At 35.1% G+C, this 20,007-nt stretch overlaps 1 protein-coding gene across 1 annotated transcript; it reads right to left on the reverse strand.

Annotated features, from left to right (window-relative positions):
- Positions 1-20: 20 nt before the first annotated feature.
- Positions 21-17,574, reverse strand: COPB2 (COPI coat complex subunit beta 2). Its single transcript, XM_058188417.1, has 22 exons — positions 17,430-17,574; positions 15,564-15,701; positions 15,092-15,178; positions 13,109-13,235; positions 12,199-12,347; positions 11,373-11,519; positions 10,976-11,075; positions 10,582-10,724; positions 10,179-10,378; positions 9,732-9,842; positions 9,275-9,363; positions 9,079-9,185; positions 8,451-8,594; positions 7,967-8,097; positions 7,124-7,331; positions 5,310-5,420; positions 4,239-4,453; positions 2,972-3,064; positions 2,714-2,894; positions 2,548-2,613; positions 1,429-1,518; positions 21-311 (listed from the first exon to the last, which is right to left on the reverse strand). Exons 1-22 carry the CDS (start codon positions 17,430-17,432, stop codon positions 219-221), a joined length of 2,733 nt encoding a protein of 910 aa, XP_058044400.1. The 5' UTR covers positions 17,433-17,574; the 3' UTR covers positions 21-218.
- Positions 17,575-20,007: the final 2,433 nt, after the last annotated feature.

A 20,007-nucleotide genomic window follows, 5' to 3' on the forward strand; every position in this document is an offset into this window, starting at 1 on the left:
TTCCTTTATACACCAGAGACTGAGGGAATCCAAAAGACATTTATTGGAGAATTGAGGAATCTAAGGAAACCTACATCACAATGGGGAAATCTATATCTGTAATGTAAAAGACGGTCCCTATTTATTTTCATCTTAAATATAAAAAAGAGCCACTTTTCAACAAGAAGACTACATTGTCAAGCATAACTAGGTGTAAGAATGCGCATCAGTTTAAAAGTTCAGTCAGACATTTCTTCATCCAGAAAAATATCAGTGGTATCAATATCCTCCAATTCCAAGTTATCCAGATCTACATCTAGGTCCAGTAAAACCTAAAAAAAGACATAAGTAGTTAGGGGAAAAAAATCTAATGTTCTCTTATTAGCAGAAAAAGTAGACTATCATTTTGCAAGTTGTAATGGTCACTTGTGTAGTGCAAATGGGTGTGGAGCCTTCTTGGCTGCAGGAGGTTTTCTGCCCTGTGACAGAAAACCTCCTGCAGCCAAGAAGGCTCCACACCCATTTGTACTAGTCAGGTGACTCTGAGGACATAGATAAACCTCCAAGTGGCATCATCGATTCTCTAAAGGAATGCAAATGACCAGCTGACTTCAAGGAATATAAATCCTTCCATTTCCCCACTATCCAGTCAGAGCTGAAGAAGCTGCTTGGATGAGAAGCGAAAAGTCTTCAAAGAAAAAACAAAGTCCAGTTGCCTCCTGAAAAAGCACCTTTGGGACTTAAGTGTTAACTTGTTAGAACAAGTATATAATCCTTATTCAACATACAATTAGTCCTATAGTTATATACGTAGGTAGAATTGCTATGACACACAGAATCAATATTGGAATTAAATCATCAGTGCAGTAGTGTAAACCTGCAGAACAGATGATAATAAGCAAACAGCTTGTAAAAAAAACCCAGTCTTTTATCATGCTTGGGATACAAAAATTAATTCCTAATAAACTAAAATAATAAAGCCATTTTAGTAAAAATATTTTGAACCACAATTAGTGAAGCTTTTTACTATGTTGGATCAATGCTGAAATTCATTAACCTCTTGACTTGGTTTGATATGATTAACCATATTCAAACAGTTTATCTCTTGGACTTTTGGACAGAGTTTATTTGTTGGATTTTCCAACAAATTGGAAAACAAATGTATTTTTAAAAATATTGTTTATCTTAACTCCCACTGCTCTTTGAAGGCAGTTAATTAGTATTTTAGAAAATAAGGCAAAAACTGATGTATTAGTGTAGAGGAACAACTTACATAAAAGAAAGTTTACTGGCTTGCACTCAATTTATACTATGACTTGGCTCTGCATAGCTTACAAAACAGATTTAATTTTGACACTATCCCATAGAAACTTGAAACAAGGAAATTACAGTAGTATGATTAGAATTTCCAAAGTGCTAATGCCTTTCTTTCTAGTATAGTAAGTTTACCTTTTCATCTTTGATCTCAACTGAAACTTTTCCAGTAACTGGAGGCGCTATTACAGGCCTAGGAGATGGGACTGATTCATCTTCTGGTTCCTTAGAAAGAAAAGAAAGCCCCACCACATAATGAAGAAATAATGTATACCATTCAATTTCTTTATTTTACTGACACATCTTTTCCATTACTTGTTATCTGTACTATAAACATTATGTTCTCCTAAGATAAACAGAACTTAAAATGAAACCTCCTAGACCATCCATTCAGTGGACTTTAAAAGCACCAGATAAAATTTTACTTTGCCACCTGTTATTTCTAAACTAATCTGAACAATTGGTGTTGCTACTTTTTAAAGATTTATCCCACCCTTATTACTAAATCAGTAAAAAGGTAAAGGTTCCCCTTGCACATATGTGCTAGTCGTTCCTGACTCTAGGGGGCGGTGCTCATCTCCGTTTCAAAGCCGAAGAGCCAGCGCTGTCCGAAGACGTCTCCGTGGTCATGTGGCCGGCATGACTCAATGCCAAAGGTGCACGGAACGCTGTTACCTTCCCACCAAGGTGGTCCCTATTTTTTCTACTTGCATTTTTATGTGCTTTCGAAACTGCTAAGTGGCAGAACCTGGGACAAGTAACGGGAGCTCACCCTGTTACACGGCACTAGGGATTCAAACCGCTGAGCTGCCGACCTTTCGATCAACAAGCTCAACATCCTAGCCCCTGAGCCACCGCGTCCCCTACTAAATCAGTGATTTCACTAAATCAGTGAACCTATATAAATACGCCTTTCTCTTCCTATTTTCCTGACAATCTCTTTTGAATCAGTGAGGTGGGTTGGACCAAAGCCACGGAACTGGGATTCATACATGAGGAGGGATTAGAACTCTGTCTCCTGGTTTTTATGCCAGTAGTAACCACTATACCAAACTGGCTCAATGTTACGTCATCCAGCCACTTCGCATCAATTACACTCATCGTCTAGATGCTTTTCAACCCATGTGGGATAAACCCAGCATTGATTGCTTTTATAGATCACCACTGTTGTGACCTGTATGGAAAAGTTTTTTGCCTGGACCATCTGTGATCATCAAAAACACTGTCACTATCTTCAAATGTATTAATACTGACCTCTGAAATTTTGTTTTGCAGTGTGAAATCTTTGGCTTCTTCCAAGATATTTCTTTCTTCATTTGGCTAACAACAACAACAAAAATAAATAATTCATAAACAGAACTTCACTGGCTCTCAAGACTGCTAAATTCTAAAACTGTTGGTATTGTGCATCAAAACTTACAGTAACTAGCGGGTATTCACTGGCTGGCCGCGATATGGTTTGGGAATCTTTTATGTATTCTTCAGCAACAAATGCTTCCTTCAATCCAGGGAACAAATTTTCATACTCTGTGGGATCAGCTAGGGATTCAGCAGCTTTCTGATTGATTTTAGAAAGATTTTCTCTCCATAGTTTTACAACCCTGAAACAGATTAACAGAAGCTCAGTTCTGAACAAAATATTTATACTGCATAATATAAGATTTCACAGTTCAGTTACCTTGAAACTTGACTTGGCAAATATGTTCGTGCTAAGAAAGCTGCTTCTGGTAACCGTCCAGTTTTAATCAAAAGTTCAAGACAATGGTCAAGCCTACAATGAAAGAGAACTTTTTAAAAAATGGACTTAAATTAGTAATATAACAGAAAGTGTGTCTACAATATTTCTATAATGCTGCAAAAATCTGAGATATCTTCAAAACAAACCTATTTACCATTGTTTCAATATTCAATATGCGTTTCTGACATTGGTTGCATGTAACAATGTTACCTGCCTGTACTTGTTGCCAATTCAGTTCCTGGGACAATTTAAAGTGCAGGTTTAATTTATTAAGTACTTTATAGGCTTTGGCACCTTGATACTTGTAGCACAGCCACCTATAATCTGAATAAGCCTGATCTATTAGTCATCAGGGAAAAGAGAAATTCCAGATCTAACTTCTAAGAAATGAGAAGAGCTGAGCATTGACTAGAACAGTGTTTCTTAATATGTGGGCCTAGGAACTCTAGTCATTCCTTATGATTCTCAGTGGTCCACTAAAACAATTTGCCAGCCTATGTAGGAAAAATTATACAATATTACATTACCTTCAAATGACTTGGAACTGTGACAATTTAATTTTTAACATGATAAATTGTCAATAAATATAACTTGGACAACATAGGATCCTCCATAATTTTTAAAAGTGGTAGGAGATCCTGAGAGAAAACGTTTAAGAAACACTAATCTAGACGTTGCTGCTTCTCCGTGGCATCTTTGATGTTGTAGAATGATCTCCTTGCAAAGATCAGATTCTGTTAAAGTCTAAAGTTAAAGAAAAGGTAGTTCTTGTGGGTATAAAATCTACCCACCCAGATTTGGAAACCATAGAAATTGAAGAATATGGGTCAAAAGAAACAAAAATAAATAAATAAAGATGCTGACCAAGTTGAAAGTCAAATACATGGTTACATTAATACTTTGTGTCAGGTTTTCCCAAATTTTAAATAGTCATGAGGTTACCTTGTTTCAATCTTTTATTGACTGAGTTGTCCCTTTATTCATGTGCCAAAGTAAGCTCTTTTAATGTGAATAACTCAATTGCCAGCCACTGAAAACAGATGTCTTAACATTTTCACCCTTTCCCTAGAGAACCAACAAGACTGGTTGCAGCAATATAATCAGAGGGGAATAAAGAGAGATTTTTGCATATTTTCTAAGTACCGTGTTTATTTTTTGAGGATACTTTGGAATGGCTACTGAATATGACCAAATGTTTGATACTTACTCTCCTTGCAGAAAGTAGCTCATAAATGCTACATTGTTCTTGCCATCTTTTTCTGCTGCTTCAGCTAGCTTGTTCACCATACTAGTATTTCCTGAAGCTGTGGCTAAAAGCAATAAGCCACCATAGTCTTGTGCATGATGCAGACATTCTTGGGCAAGGCCAAACTGGCACTTATTGATAGCAAGTTCAGCTAGCTGCTTCCACTTCTGCTCAGACTATAAAAACAAAATATTTTCCTCTTTTGAGCATCATACATGCTAAATGGTTTTGAAGATGATTTGGTTCTGCTAGGGCTAATTTTTTATTTCCTTTTTACACTTTTCCTTTTGTATATTTGTATATTACTTAAAAATATTATGCAACTGATTATCATATCAAAGTTATGAATATGCTTTTTCCAAAGAGCAATATGTGTTTAATTTATAGAAAGTTATTCCTAGATAATTCAATGTTCACATTATGGTCACTAAACCATGAACTTTCAGTAAGAACTTATGAAGATTTTGAGCTAGCTAAAAAGCATGACCATTTCCCATCTCAGAAGAATCAACTGAATCATTCATAATTTTTCAAGCTAAGTATGTGTCCTTTTTAAACAATTCATAAAAATATGTCTTACTATTCCTTCAGTATGATTTACCAATAATTTGGACAGGAATGACTTTTAAATTCAGTTCAACCTTGACAAAGACACCTGGAATTCATTCGATTCCTAGGCCCTCAAAATTTTATTTCTTTTACACAAGTTAGATCTGGTGCTGATTCATATAAACATTTATTCTGTTACTAGGCTTATATGCAGTTAAAATTATGATCAACTTTGAGCAGTTCAGCAATAAGAATAAAAACAAAATTCAAATTGTTCAAGTAAATTACTGAGACTCTGAGGAAGTCTGTTCTCTTCTGAGGAAGACATCTTCTCTCAGAGGAAACAAATAAAATGATCTCTACTCCAGAGACTCATTCTTCATTGCTTTCCAAAAAGCAAATGGAGTTGGGCCAATCTAATATCGTGGAGGATTCTGTTCCAGACGATGGGGTACTTCTATCTTTAAGATGATACCAACATACCTCTGCTTCCAATGCAAGTTGATATGCAATCTTAAGCTCACCAAGCTGAAGAGCAAGCTCAAAACGATGTTCAGGGTCTGTTGATACGGCAAGTGCTTGCTGTTTGAAACCCTAAATACATTTTTAAAACAGCAACTTGTTACTGATGCAATTTTCTTAACATCCTATAGAAAAGTATGCTTTATCCTGATAGCTATATAGTTTCAAATATTTAAATGTTAAATGTTAATTGATAATTTCCATTTTGCTGAATATGCAGCTGTGTAATGCTAGCACAGGGGTGTCAAACTCAAGGCTTTTATCTGGCCCGCAGGGGATGGTCTGGAAAAGCAAATGACTGGCGCCGCGGTGCCTCTGCTAGCAAAAATGGAGCACGGGTGGGGCACCACCACCCTGGCAACCGCTTTTGGTCTCGGAGTGGTCCAGGAGCCTTCCAGGCCCAAAACGAGGCCTCCAGAACAGGGGTGAAATGCTGCTGGCTCTATCTGGGTCACGGGTGCCAGTGTGGTTTGGAGAACCAGTAGCGCCAGCGGTGGGAGGTTCTGGCCCCCAAACTGGGATGTCGTCATGTCCTGTTTTTGACCATCTGTGCAGTGTGTGCATATCAGTGAACTGGTAGGAAAGGTAAATACATTTCACCTCCAGGAAGCCTTCTAGGCCCAAAATGTGGCCTCCAGAGTGGCCAGGAGGCCTTTCTTGACTCAGGTTATAAAAGGGAGGAAAAGTAATATTTTACCTTTCAGGCTTGTAGGATTTTGCTACTATAGCCTATGTCAATAATTTATAGTTCTAGTCCTCCTATGGAGTCAGTTTCTTGATTTGGTCCAGTAGTGGGTTTCAAAATTTTTTACTACCAGTTCTGTGGGCGTGGCTTGGTGGGCATGGCAGGGGAAGGATACTGTAAAACCTCCATTCCCTCCCCAATCCAGGGAAGGTTACTGCAAAATCCCCATTTCCTCCCGATCAGCTGGAACTTGGGAGGCAGAGAATAGATGGGGAGGGGGGCAATCAGAATTTTTACTACCAGTTCTCTTAACTTCTCAACATTTTTGCTACCGGTTCTCCAGAACTGGTTAGAACCTACTGAAACCCATCTCTGATCTGGTCTCTCTCTCATAAGGTGATCAAGTAGATCAAGTAAGTATTAAAAAAACAAAATAACACAAATCTACGCCTATTTTTATAAGTTTATAAAACCATGTCTGTAGAGGTGCAGCCCCATGCCACGCCCACCATGTCGGCCCTCCAAATTCCTGACGTGGCCCTTAATGAAATTAAGTTTGACACCCTGTGCTAGCATATTAAAACAAGACTAAGCAAAACAGGCTGCCTGTTATTTCCCCTCCCCACCCCTTACTTTCTGGCGCCTCAAGCATATCAAGGTGGTATCAATACACTCCAACTGTAAATTGCCACCAAAGTATAGCTCACTTTTCAAAAAGTAAGCAATAGAGAAGCCTGATTACACCTATTTTACAGCCAGGTATTACAAATAAGGGTTGAAAATCCTGTCCTTTCTGATAACACTGTTGCCTTATTAATACACTGTGGAGTCCTTGGTGTTCTCTGCATTTGGCTGTTTGCTTGCAGACATTTCATTATTTGCTTGCCCTGTCAGTTTTGGTCGGATTGTTGTTTTTCTTCTTGGTAATTAATACATCTGATATTTTCTAAGTTCATAATTGCTCCTCTCTCACCCAAAGTATATAGGAACATCTTAATTTTAAACAAAACCGCTGGTTGTTTATAACATAAAATTCCACTACATATTAGATGCTTAGTTGTTATTGAATGACTAGGGTAAAAAAAATTACCTGTTTCTCAAGGAAGTGTGCAACTCTGGTCCTCTGTTCCTTTGGAATTGTAGGGAGAACTTTGTCCGCCATACTGAAGTCTCTCCTCATGACTGCAGTCTGATATTCTAGCACTGAGACTAGTAAGGAATAACTCACTATATTTAATTCTTTGTCACCAAGGTAAAGTCTGTTGTCTTTAGGGATATACCCTAATAAATACATTGTTCTTTAAGAAAAGAAAAAAGACAGAGGAAAGTATGTTTCAACTAGATGTAAAATTTCAATAGTTGGGTCTGACTAATAAGGAAGATCGGAACAGTTATTTATCTAATGTAAATAGGCAAATTTCATCAGCAACCCTGACCTAATTATGACTAGATAGAACAATGAGGCCTCATCAAAACATAATAAATATACTCAGGCACTGACATTAGTGGAAAGGTTTCTCTGAAGCAACCAATTAAAAGCAACTGTGCTGAAATCATAAATATCCAGAATTCTTCTTTTTCCTTAAAAAATACTGAGGAATAAAGTGAGAAATTGTGTAAAATATTTAGTCTTATAACAATAAAGAGTTAGGATTATGGAATCTTCCTACCATCAAGACCTTTACTGGAGTCCTAATAGGACTCCACCATATCACTATCAACACTTCTCACCATCAAGACTTTTACTAGAGTGCTGGAGTCCTCTCAACATTGTTCTAATCTGTACAATATCCTAAGGACCATATTCCTGTCCATTTCTGGCACAGCACCATATGCCTGTCCACTTCTGTCCATTAAGAATGGATAGAAGGCACAATGGTAGAATGATTTTATATCAACAACAATTATATCTTAGGAGCTACAGAATGCTTACCGGTCCAAGTGTGCAATAGTCACAATTTCTCCTCCAACATAGTAGTTTAGTCTGTTCACAGAGCTTGTATAAATAAAACAATCTCCCACCCAAAGTCCTGTTTTCACAATCTCTTGAATTTCACCAAGGACCTAGTGGAAGAGTAAAGATTTTATACTTTGTAATATCCCAATAGATTCAGCAGAACAACGTCATTAACAGAAGTTTAGACATATTGGCAAATGCAGTTTTATGAGCTCTGAAATGAAGAGCTCTTAAAATATGAATTTTCCAAATTGAATATTATTTTGCTAAAACACTGATGTAATAAGCAAAAGGTGAACATTCGCTACCCATGATATCTGAAGCAGAAATTCGCAAGTATACTGATTTACCCATTCACTTATTTTATCAGGAAAGTACATCTATACTAATACAAATGACTACAAATTTATTTTTTATTTATTAACATATATTGACCAGGGATCAGACACTGTACAGATACCTCAAAGGCATCTTCAATGCCATCTTCAGTGACTCCCTCATGTGTATCTTGTGCGGTTGCAACTTTTTCAGAAAGGTATTTCAGAATGAAGAATGATTCTTCTGTAGCAATGCAGACAAGTTCACCCGAGTCAGACCAAAAAATCTAAATCAAAACAACAGAAGCCATGGGTGGCGAAAAGTAAGTATACTGAGTGAATATTTGGCATTTGAAGAAAAACATTAAAAAATTCAGTAAGTACTAATATTTATTGAATTAATTTTTTTTTTCAAAGGAGTTAAAATTAGTATCAGCTTAGCTTTATAAAAATTTCAGCTTTGTTTATTTATTTACTTATACAGTAACTCATTTCAAACAATCAACTCGGAGTGCTACACAGCTGCCCAAATATATAATCTGGGGTTAAAACTGATTGGTAAATAATAAAATTTAAAAACATGCCATGCATTATGACTGCATATAAAAACCAGGAATCACATTCATTAGAATAAAATCAATTCACCTGTAGGGGTACTCATAACAATTTAGTCTCCATGGCTTCATCAAATAAATAGGTTTTTTTACCAGTGTTCTAAAAATTAGGAGATTCTTAGATAATGAATGAGATTCAAGTGAAAAAACAACTCACATGTTTGGGTTGTATTTCAATTCTGCGTACCAGTTCTGTATTTTCCCAGTCATAAAATGCCAAACCATTGACAGATCGGACACCCAATAAGAAACCACCATATATACCTGCACCAAAAAGAAATAGAAATTAGTATTTTACTAGAAAATGCTCCATCTGACTAAATAGAATACTAAGTATTAAGTGCATATCATGCCTTCTGCTCCAAAATCAGGTTTAAAGGATTTCTTCTCTTTGAAGTTTTTAAATATCTTGACACTGCTGTTGCTTTCTCTGATTGCATACCTGCATGTAAAAGAATTCAATGTAACTTCAACATGCCAATGCACATAAGAAGAAGCAGGCAACAATAGTAACCAGAATGCCTATGGTTTGCTCAAACACTTCATTATTCATGTTTTCAAAGGCTCAAGTGAAATAAGTAAGACATGGATTACATTTAACTCACCAGCCATGCATGCCTTCCAAAAATTAGAATATCCAACCATTATTAAAATTTTTGAATATTACAATTTATTTTTAACATTTTTCAGATATGTTTCACACTTATCTGAGAAAGAGTAGTTCTTTCAGATACACATTATACTTTTTAACTGAGCTATTTCATGTGCCCCATAAGTTAATATGTAAAACTCGATGATTACTTTACTTACTCAGAAGAATCATGTGCCCATGCAAACTCCTGAGCAGAGCCAAAGCTCTTGTTTCTCAGTGCCATAGCAGTATAAATGATGTATTCACCATCCCCACATACTACTACAAATCTGAAAAACATAAACAACATAAAAGCATTAGAAATGGCTGCCATTTGTAAGACTCAAAAATAGTATTAGGAAAATATATATATATAAAACAACAGTGGCAAGGTCCAAGCCCTGTATGCACAAAGTCCTGGATACACTCAAATAGCACTGTGAAAAAAGGTTTTTTATTTTTTTACATAAAACTATTTCTTATCAATGTCAACAAAACTGGCTTGGCAGTGATGGGGTAATTCAGAGTAACAGAGTTCCATACAGTATGTTCCTAAAATGCCTTTAGCTCTACATATAATTTAAGGCAAACTTTCCCCCCGAAACCTTCTGAAAAATGAACCTTACCGCCCATTCGGATTATGCTGAATAGTTTGAGGATATATTTCACAGCTGCCCATATCTTTCACAGCAAGCGGTAGCCTCTCCCCATCTTTGATTTCTGTATCTCCCATTGCTTTGAGATTAGCTTGCTGAATTTCTGAATGCTTGGCCCAAATAATCTTTCCATTTGCATCCATTGACATGGCTGGCTCTTCCCGACCAAGCTAGTCAGAAGAAAATTAAAATGAAAATAGAGTAAAACATCCTATACATTCTCCAAACCACTTTGTTTACATCTATGACATTTACAAAAAGTAAGAAAAATCACCAATACCAAATGCTCAACCAGTGTCTGTTTCTCACTTATGAAAACTACGCAATCATTCAGCTGGTGTGTATCAATTATAGATTTGTAACACCAACATACTTTGACAATGATGCTACCCTCATCATATCCAAGGGCCACATTGTTTGATCCTCTTAGGCTTGCAACACACCACACACGTTCCATGCCATAATTCAAAGTACTTTCTAGACGATAAGTGCTTGAATGCCAGATGCGAACAGTTCCTGTATTTTAAAAAAATAGATACCATAAATAAACCTATACCATGATTTATTACTAGGTTTTCTTTACATATCAAATCAGGAATATTCCTATGAAATCTGGATTTGAATAATTCATAATCTTAAAGCAAAAAGAAGTACAATATGGTTGTGATAGACATTTCTATTTTTTACTCTTATAACAAATGGGAGTGGAGTAAATAATATAATGTTCTAAACAAAATGTTAAATTAGTTTCTGCATATCTAGATTACCATCTTCAGAGCCAGTGATGATAATAGGAAGTTCAGGGTGAAAACTGACACAAGAAACATTCTGTGCATGTCCCTCCAGAATTTGCACACACGTTTTATTCTAGGAAAAAATAGTGAAAATAATTGATAAAAGATTCAATTGCATTAAATCATGATAATCAAGATTTGATTTCACTGGTAAAATAATAGCAATAAGTTACTAAATTTACATGCTGTCCAATTCTCAATGACTCTTAAAAGATATAATGACAATTTTCAGAAACATGTTTAGCATTCTCCAACAATCTTCAGCTGAATAAAAAAACACAATCATAAATCCAGTCTTCAGTTAAAACCCAGCATGTAAGCTATTTTCTATCATCCTGAACTGGTTTAGAAATAATATGATATCTCATACCTGGTAATCCCAGATCTTAACAAGACGATCATCTGCTCCTGAAATTAGGTAAGGCTTATCACCTCCACTGTAATAATCAATACTATTTACACCTTTCTCGTGCCCTTCTAAAGTAAAGTTGGGTGAAGAAGAGCCAAGCTGCCACACCTTGCAAAAAAAAAAAAAAATTATTAAAAAAACAGTAGGCATAGATATACCACAAGTTAATAAATACAGAGCGATTCTGAAACCTTCAGCTACACTGAATTTATAATATTCTGCTCAAATTCTTAAGTAAAATTAAAGGAAAGGAAAAATAGATCATTCTAAGAAGAATTTAAAATCTTAATATATTAGAAGTTTGTTCAGTTTTCCAAATAAACACTGAAATTGAATAAATTATGAACTTGCTGAAACAACTTCAAGCTAAATCAAAAGGCATACACATAAAAACCTTTTTCTTAAGTCTGTCAAACACTTTCTTCATCGTGAGAAGCTGATCTTAGCTTTCATATTGAATCTCCACAATCCAAACCTTGAACCCTCAACCAGTAGCTAATTAAAGCAAAAACTGCATTCGAATGAAACATTTTAATACACCAAACATACTCAAAAGCAACCAAGTGGACTTGTATTATTGATAATCAACTTCTGTAAATTCATAACTAAATATCATAAGCAATATATATTAGTTTAACAAGGTACCTGGAAGTTTTCAGTGCTGCTACAGAGGTAGTTAAGCATTTACAAAGTGACAAAATTGTTTTATTTTAAATTAATAATTTTGACTTTCCAAGTAATAGTAGTTACTATTTCCAAAAAGAAATTCTTTATGCATATATTATACCTTGATTGTTCTATCCAGAGACGTACTAGCAAACTGGTTATTGTCCTTGGGATTTATGACAATCTGCATTACATAATGAGTATGCCCTTCAAACACTTGAGAACAGGCCCATTTTTTATCCCAATCCCATAGTTTAATAAGCATGTCATCTACGGGAGAGAGAGAACATAAATCATTGCAATTTTTTCTATCACTACTATTACCCGCTTCACAAAAATTGTACATTTTTACTACAATGAAAAATTTAACTTAGGAACTAAGTGGTATATATACATGTTTAACCACCTTGCAATAGTCAAATAGTCTTGAAATTGAGAAATAAATTTATAAAATCTACTTGACAAAAAAAAAAAAAAAAGATAAGATAAAAGCCAGACAACACATCAAGCATCCAACTATAAATACTGGCATTCTATAGTTTTGATAGAATGGTATTGAGTTATTCAATTAAAAAAAGGACTTCAACCAGGCTGGATAAAAATCAATTAAAAAAATGGATTTTTAAAATTTAAATTGGATTTTTTGGATTTAAATTGGATTTTTTTATATTTTTATCAAATTTATTTTAATAAAATGCTTTTGGGGTAAAAATCTATCTAAAGATAGTTTTCTATTTAAGATAAATTAATAATTTAGTTTATTCAGTATGACATGGAGCTTAGTTATGTAGCATGAGTCTGTATATTCTGCAATATTGGGTCTGCCGGTGAGTCAACAGCGGGTCAGAGGAGGAACTGCTGCGGGACAGAGATGATAGTTGTTCTTTAAAAATTATGATTTAAATCAAATTGATTTAAATCAAACCTTTTTACTAGTGATTTAAATCCACCCTGGCTTCAATCTTCAGAAAAAGAGGTTTTGAACTCAGGGAATGAAAAGAAAGCTGCCAAGAAAGTATTGATATACTTACCACTGCTAGTTAGAATGAAAGGCTGTGTAGGATGCACAGCAATGCAGCGAATATAATCTGAGTGTGCTTCAAACATATGTACCCTTTCCAAAGTATTATAGTTGAAAACTTTAATTTGCATATCATCCTGTAGGGGTATGAAAAATCAAAGGAATAAGTAAAAGCATCACTGATTGAACTGTTATGATAAACAACTGAGAAAAATTGAGTGCAGAATACAAGGATGATGAAATGCTCTCAATGTAGAAAAGACCATATTATTGCAGTTGTGTCAAGAGTGGAATCTGGGAGAAAATGGAAATTGAAGGAAATGAGAGGAGTGAAAGAAATGGAATACAGTTACTGCAGTTAGCAAAAGATTTATGTAAAAAAAGGATAAAATTGATAAGAGTGAATGAAATGTGCGCATTAAGAGGAGATGTGAAAGATACTTGTTATGGAGAAAAAATATGAAATCTGAGTGTTGTGTGTAGCAAATCTGAAATGTAACATATAAAAAAGCATGCTTACTAAAATACTGAAAAAATAATTTTATTTGAATTTTTTAGTTGTTCAACTCCAATGGGCAGCTAACAAATTAAGCAGAGTCCAGGCTCATTTAAAAAAACATAAAGATAAAAGTTTCCTCTGTCCAGTTGTAACCGATTCTAGGGGTAGTGCTCATCTCCATTTCTTAGCCAAGGGAGCCAGCATTGCCTGAAAACCCTTTCTGTGGTCATGTGGTCAACATGACTATACCAAGCCAAAAGACACGCTGAATTCTTATAACTTCCTACCAAAGTTGCACCTATTTATCTACTTGCATTTTCATGCTTTTGAACTGCTTGATGGGCAGAAGCAACGGGAGCTCACGCCATCGTACAACACTCAGGTCTTGAGCTGGGCTGTCAGCTTTCCAGCTTACAAGCTCAGTGTCTATAACTGTTGAACCATTGCACCCCCATAAAAATGTCAAATCAGACAGACAGACCAACTAAAATACTCTAATAAACAGAACAAAAATGAGTCCAAATAATAAAACATTAATCCCGGGCTAGGCACAAAAAGCTAAGTTTTCAATAGGCTAGAATTTAAAAAAAGCATACAACACATTAACAGGGTATGGTAAAATGAAAACTTTTGAATGAATAAGTAAATGTGCATGTTGATTGCTAATATGATCAGTGAAATATAACAAAAGTAAAGCATGCATCACAATTGATTTACTAGATTGTTGTACCCCACCCAGAATCACTTTTCTGTGAGATGGACAGCTATATATATTTGATGAATGACTAAATAATTAAATGTTTAATAAAGCATTCAACCCCAAACAGAAAGTAAAACCCTTGGCTGTTTCATGAATAAAAATACGGAGAATGTTGTGATGACTTTAGAGATTAGGAATATGTACTTTTCTTTGCAAGTGTCTGATGTTTGATTGTATTATTCTTTTTTACATAGTTTTGTGTTCATGAATTGATCTCTATCAATATCATAAAATGTTCAAATAATACTATTATGTGACCAAGTTTTATAATGACATGCTTAAAAACCTAACTAAATTACTTATTACACTGTAATCAGTATGATTTTATTTGCCTTTTCTATTTTCCCTTTTTCAGGATGTTAACACACTAGAAATAATAAAAATATTGTACTATATTTTATAAACAATATACATATAAAATGACTTCATTTTATCTTTATTAAACTGAGGGCTTCACTAGCATATAGATTGCCAAAGAAGTTTTCATCCTATTAAAAAAAACCCTGGTCAACAATTAATTTGAGGAAAATCCAGCATGCAGGCAAACTAAGAATCCTAAATTTCCATATTAAGATGGAGCATATATTTTAATTGTTAAACTGTGGATATAAAGTATAATTCAACATAAAAAGTTATCACAGTTCAATTTGAACTTCAGGATCACTAACTTAAGTAAACTATAGTATATCTCAGTAGAGTTTCAGAAATACATATGACACAAAGGAACAACTTACAGCTCCTGTAACAACCCAGTTCTTTCTTGCTACAAATTTAGCTGCTCTGACAGGTAAGTCACATACTTCAAAAGTCTTCACCAATGTCTGAAAATAAAAGTGTTTTAATTATTTTCACGCAAACAGATTTTTCAAAGAGTTATTTTCATGTAAATTATAGCATTCTATGGCTAGAGCTATAAATTTTCAATAATTTTGTTCTAATGCTAAATATTTCGTGTGTGTATGTGTGAGTGTGTGGGGAGAAATAATAATTCAAAATTTCCTGGATACCTCCAGAAAGGAGAAAAAATACTAATACCATAAATGTAACCTTTAATGGGAGGACATGAGAGTTAATTTAAAAAATGTACTGTATAAAATATTTTTTTAAAAAAAACATACACAAGGAGAGTATTTTTCTTTGCATTATCTCTATAATAATAATTATCTTTTCACAAGGGTTACCGACTATATTTAATATTAGGCTTACTTGTGTTTCATGGTTCCAAACACAAACACTGCCATTGTAAAGGCTAGCCAGCATCCATGGTTCTGTGGGATGCAAGTCCACACTCTTCACTCGGTCAGATCGAGCTGTTAGTTTCCGCTTTATATCAAGTCGGAGAGGCTAAAAAGAGGAAGGTTTATTAGGCTATTTCAGACAAAAACAGTATCTATGTATAATATTAAAAATGAAAATAAAAGATTGTTTATATTTATGTAAGAATATACTATTATTCTTTCTGTAATGTGCCAGTTTAGTTTCTCATATAGGTGATGTTTGAAGTTGTGAATTTTGTGAACCCCAGACCATAAAACAAAACTAGCAAGCAAGCAAATATGTCACTGACTTCACCAAAAGTCATGATTATGTAAAAAGAGCATAGTATCTATGTAGATTAATTAAAGTTAAGATTTATGGCAATACAAAACAATCACAGTACTGATATTAAAAAAATAGTTTGGGGCAGCTCCTAGAAATGGGCAGGAATGCAATTGTACAAATGGAACAAGAAGCCTCTAACTTGTGAGAACTGTAAAACCACAATGAAAGCTAAAGTTTTGATATAATTTTTTAAAAATGAGCTGCCTCTTTAATATAACCATAAACATTAAGAGAAAACAAAGGTCACTGGCAAGGCATAAAGATTTTATGCTTTTATGTTCCAGATTTATAGTCCTTCACTCGTGTCTGAAAATGAAATACAATAATCAAAAAGAACACTCTGAAAAGGTAAACTAATCAGAGTTGATGGTACTGGATCAAGTCATGACAATATTTCAGTTAAAAAAATTAGCAGTTATTCTGCTCATTGATAAAATAAAACAACTCCCATCTGTTGAAAAATGCATTTAACCGTATGCATTTCTCTCTCTAAAACTCTGGTAATGCAGATTTAGTTTTGAATAAGTAAAGGAGTATCATTACAAGAATCCTGCAACTTTACCAATAACCTAATCCATGGGTTAGCTATGGGGCACCAGCACTTATCTTTTAGTCCTAATTTAATATGTCTACATTAAGGCAAACATCCATACTGAGAAAATCTGGATGGCCGTTAGATGGAAACACAGAAACAGAAAAACCTCTTTGCTGCCAATAGTGATTGTTGGGTTAGCCTCAGTTACACAGTTTCAAAACCGCATTAATGAAAGCAGCATTGTTGAATGTTCATATATCATATTATAACGTACATATAACAACAGAACAAGGTAGTTCAAAGCCTGTCCTTTTCCCAGCAACATTTGGAGCAGATAATGAGCTAAGTCCCAGGTAAAGTAACTGACAATAGTTGACCCAGCAGGTAATGGCTAGCGGTTAAACCCTCTCAGAGATCATAGATGACAATTCTAACAAAGTTTTTTTCACCCATAACAAAGAGAACCGAAAATTTTCAAGTCCTATGAACCCAAGCGGGGCTCTTTTGATTCAGCAGCATCTCTTCCAAAGGCAAATTGCCAGAAATGAATGAAATCAAGCTCAGACCCAATAAGCGTTCCCCTCTCCCAAGCAACTTAAAGAGCGTTGCCATTTTCCGACGGAAAACAGATTTTGCGAAGAAATCATCAAACACGGGTTTGTTCTCGCCGTATATTCGGGCCAAGAGTCACGGCTGGATTTCTGCTTATTGCACGGCTCATGAACACGCCGAGCTTCTATCGATTCACCTACGCAAACAGCTGCTTGAAAAGAGCAACGCTGCGCTCTTGCATGAATGGAGGTGGAAGCAAACAAACCAAGTCTCTTCCCCACACGTATTCCTGCACCGACTCTTGTTCGATCTCGCCCTACTATTTATATGGAAGCTTCCACTAAAACTCTTGCTTATGGGACTCTCAACTGGCCCCAGTTTACCATAGCGCTGGCTCCCTCGTCGGCTGCTCAGGCCACCCAACTTGCCTGGGTCCGCTCCCAGCTCAAATCACCGACGTGGAGTTTCCGGCTTCAATTGTTCTCGCGAGAGCCAAAACCTAAACGAGAACGTCGGGCAAATACTCTTCCGGCGCGCCTTCTGAGCAAAATTTGTATATTAAAGAAAGATAGAGATAAGAAAAAGTGAAGAGGAGTTTACTCCACTTGGATAGTCTGCTTTGACATTCTCTGTTAAAGGGAGGTCGTTTCTGTCCCCTCCTGAGCATTTAGAAGAAATTATTAAATATACTTTAATATAATACTATACGTATTTATTTGTTTGTTTATCAACAAGAACAAGGAAACAACAGTATAGATATAGACATGGACACATGAAGAAAATTGGCACACACACAAAGATATAAATAGGCAAAACATAGCCATAAACACATAGAATGATAACATATAATTGGGAACAGTAGGACAGGGACAGTAGGCACGCTGGTATTTACTGGCTAGAGCTCATACTGTGTCTGTATAAAAATCTGCAGTTTGTGATTCAAAAATATGTTCAATGCAAAATGAAAGAGTTGCATTCTCCTATATGGATACTTATTTTTCTTTCTCAAACGGGCCTTAATTGGAAAAATTAAATGTTAAGAAAATGAAATGAAATGATTGGTTATGTAAACCTAAGTTTAAAAGTATAAATGAAATGAAATGAAATGAAATGGCCATCCAGTCTAGAATTACTTGAAGATTGTGTATATCCTATAGGATTGTCTTTTGTTCAAGTTCCCATTGTCACTGCTCTGTTGATATTATTATCCCCGTCCCTGATTCTGATACATGAACACTGTCAATAAATTTCATTTTTGGTATTAGTTTTATCCCAGGAAACGAGAATGAGTCCTTAGCCTAGACAGGGTGTAAACATCACGCTGCATCGCGATATATCACTTGACGCAATCAAGTTTGAAACATGTGGCCCTAGTTGATTCTAACTAATAAATAGATCTCAAAAAATCAAGTATCTTTTTAACTCACTTTCAGCTATTGTGGAAAATAACTCACTTTCAGCTATTGTGGAAAATAAAGTGTATTTGATTTAGATGTACAAAATAATAGACCCACACTTTTAAATCTTCACTATTTTGCTTTTGTCTACAATTCAAGTATCTTTACAATACAGAATGGAGCTCATCTCAGGAAGATTTGATACTCTGAAGGTGATGGTGGAAATTCAACAATACCTGTTTTCAAGAGCATATTTGCATATGGTTAGAATACATATTTTCCTTACCTGTCCTCTGTGCCATACCTAATGCTTAGAGCTAACTTCCTTACACAGCAGCAGATATATGGAGGGAATTTCATCAGAAATCATGCTTTTCAAATTGAGAGTTCATTCTGCAGCTATTGCAATCCCTAAGAAACTCACAATATTCTACACTATCTATGAGATTCTCGGTAATCCAGGTCCTGGTTGTCCCAAAGGTGCTTTTTCAAACGGCAACTGGACTTTGTCAGTTGTCAAAAGTCCAGGTGCCTCTTGAAAAAGCACCTTTGGGACAATATTCAGTACTGCTACAATTAAGGGATGTTAAGTCTAACAAGAATGCCTTTTGACACCTACATAGTCTAGTCTTGATTTTTTTAATACACATTTGAATTTTTCTCTGTTCTTTCTATCTGTTGTTAACTGCTTTATGTGATCATTGTTATTTTTTACTGTCTGGTTTATAACTGTACAGCAAGTACATAAATACATAGGAAAATAGAAAAGTCATATGTCTTCAGGGTATTAATTCTATAATGATTGAACACTAGTGATTAAACTGTTGGATAACTATTACAAAGATTCAAGAAATGGAAAACCATTGAGTGGCTTTAGGCCAGTTATTCTCTCAGTCCAACCTGCTTCACAATTTTAGTGCTGGAGAAATAAAATGAAGTGATGTCCCCCATTTTAGCTTTTAGCATTTTAGCTTTAGATCCCCCATTTTAGCTTTTAGCTCTTGGAGGAAACACTGAATATAAGTGTAACAAATAATACAATGTAATATTTGGTTTTGGACTTTGAAAGTATTAATATAGTGAGATGATGAGGGTATTTCATGTCAATGTCTAAAAAATAGTTGTCAATTGATAATAGCTGATACAAAGCAACTAAGTTAAGATTAAAACTTTTCTGCATGTTTTCCATTTCATTATCTGGTTTGCTGGTGTGCAGTGCCGTTGGAATGGGTAATAAAATATGAAGTTAATTGTAGCAGCAGTAATGAGCAAAAGGCGGAAGATTATTTTGTATCAGTTTAAGATGAAATAATGGAATTTGTAATGAGAGGATTTGCTCGAAGGAAAAACAAATGAGAGCTATGAACCAGTGGGAATTTAGTACATTTCATTTTTGCCCTTGGCCCATCATAAATCATCTTCCAACACAACACTGTCATTTCATACCAACTTTATTTGCATAGGTTTTAATTATCTGAAATGGATGTCTTCCTCATTTTACAGAACAATTTGGTTAATGATCTTTATGTCATGATTTTCAACCAGATAGAAATGATAGGATGGG

Source organism: Ahaetulla prasina, chromosome 6 (genome assembly GCF_028640845.1).
Source record: "Ahaetulla prasina isolate Xishuangbanna chromosome 6, ASM2864084v1, whole genome shotgun sequence".
Taxonomy (NCBI): domain Eukaryota; kingdom Metazoa; phylum Chordata; class Lepidosauria; order Squamata; family Colubridae; genus Ahaetulla; species Ahaetulla prasina.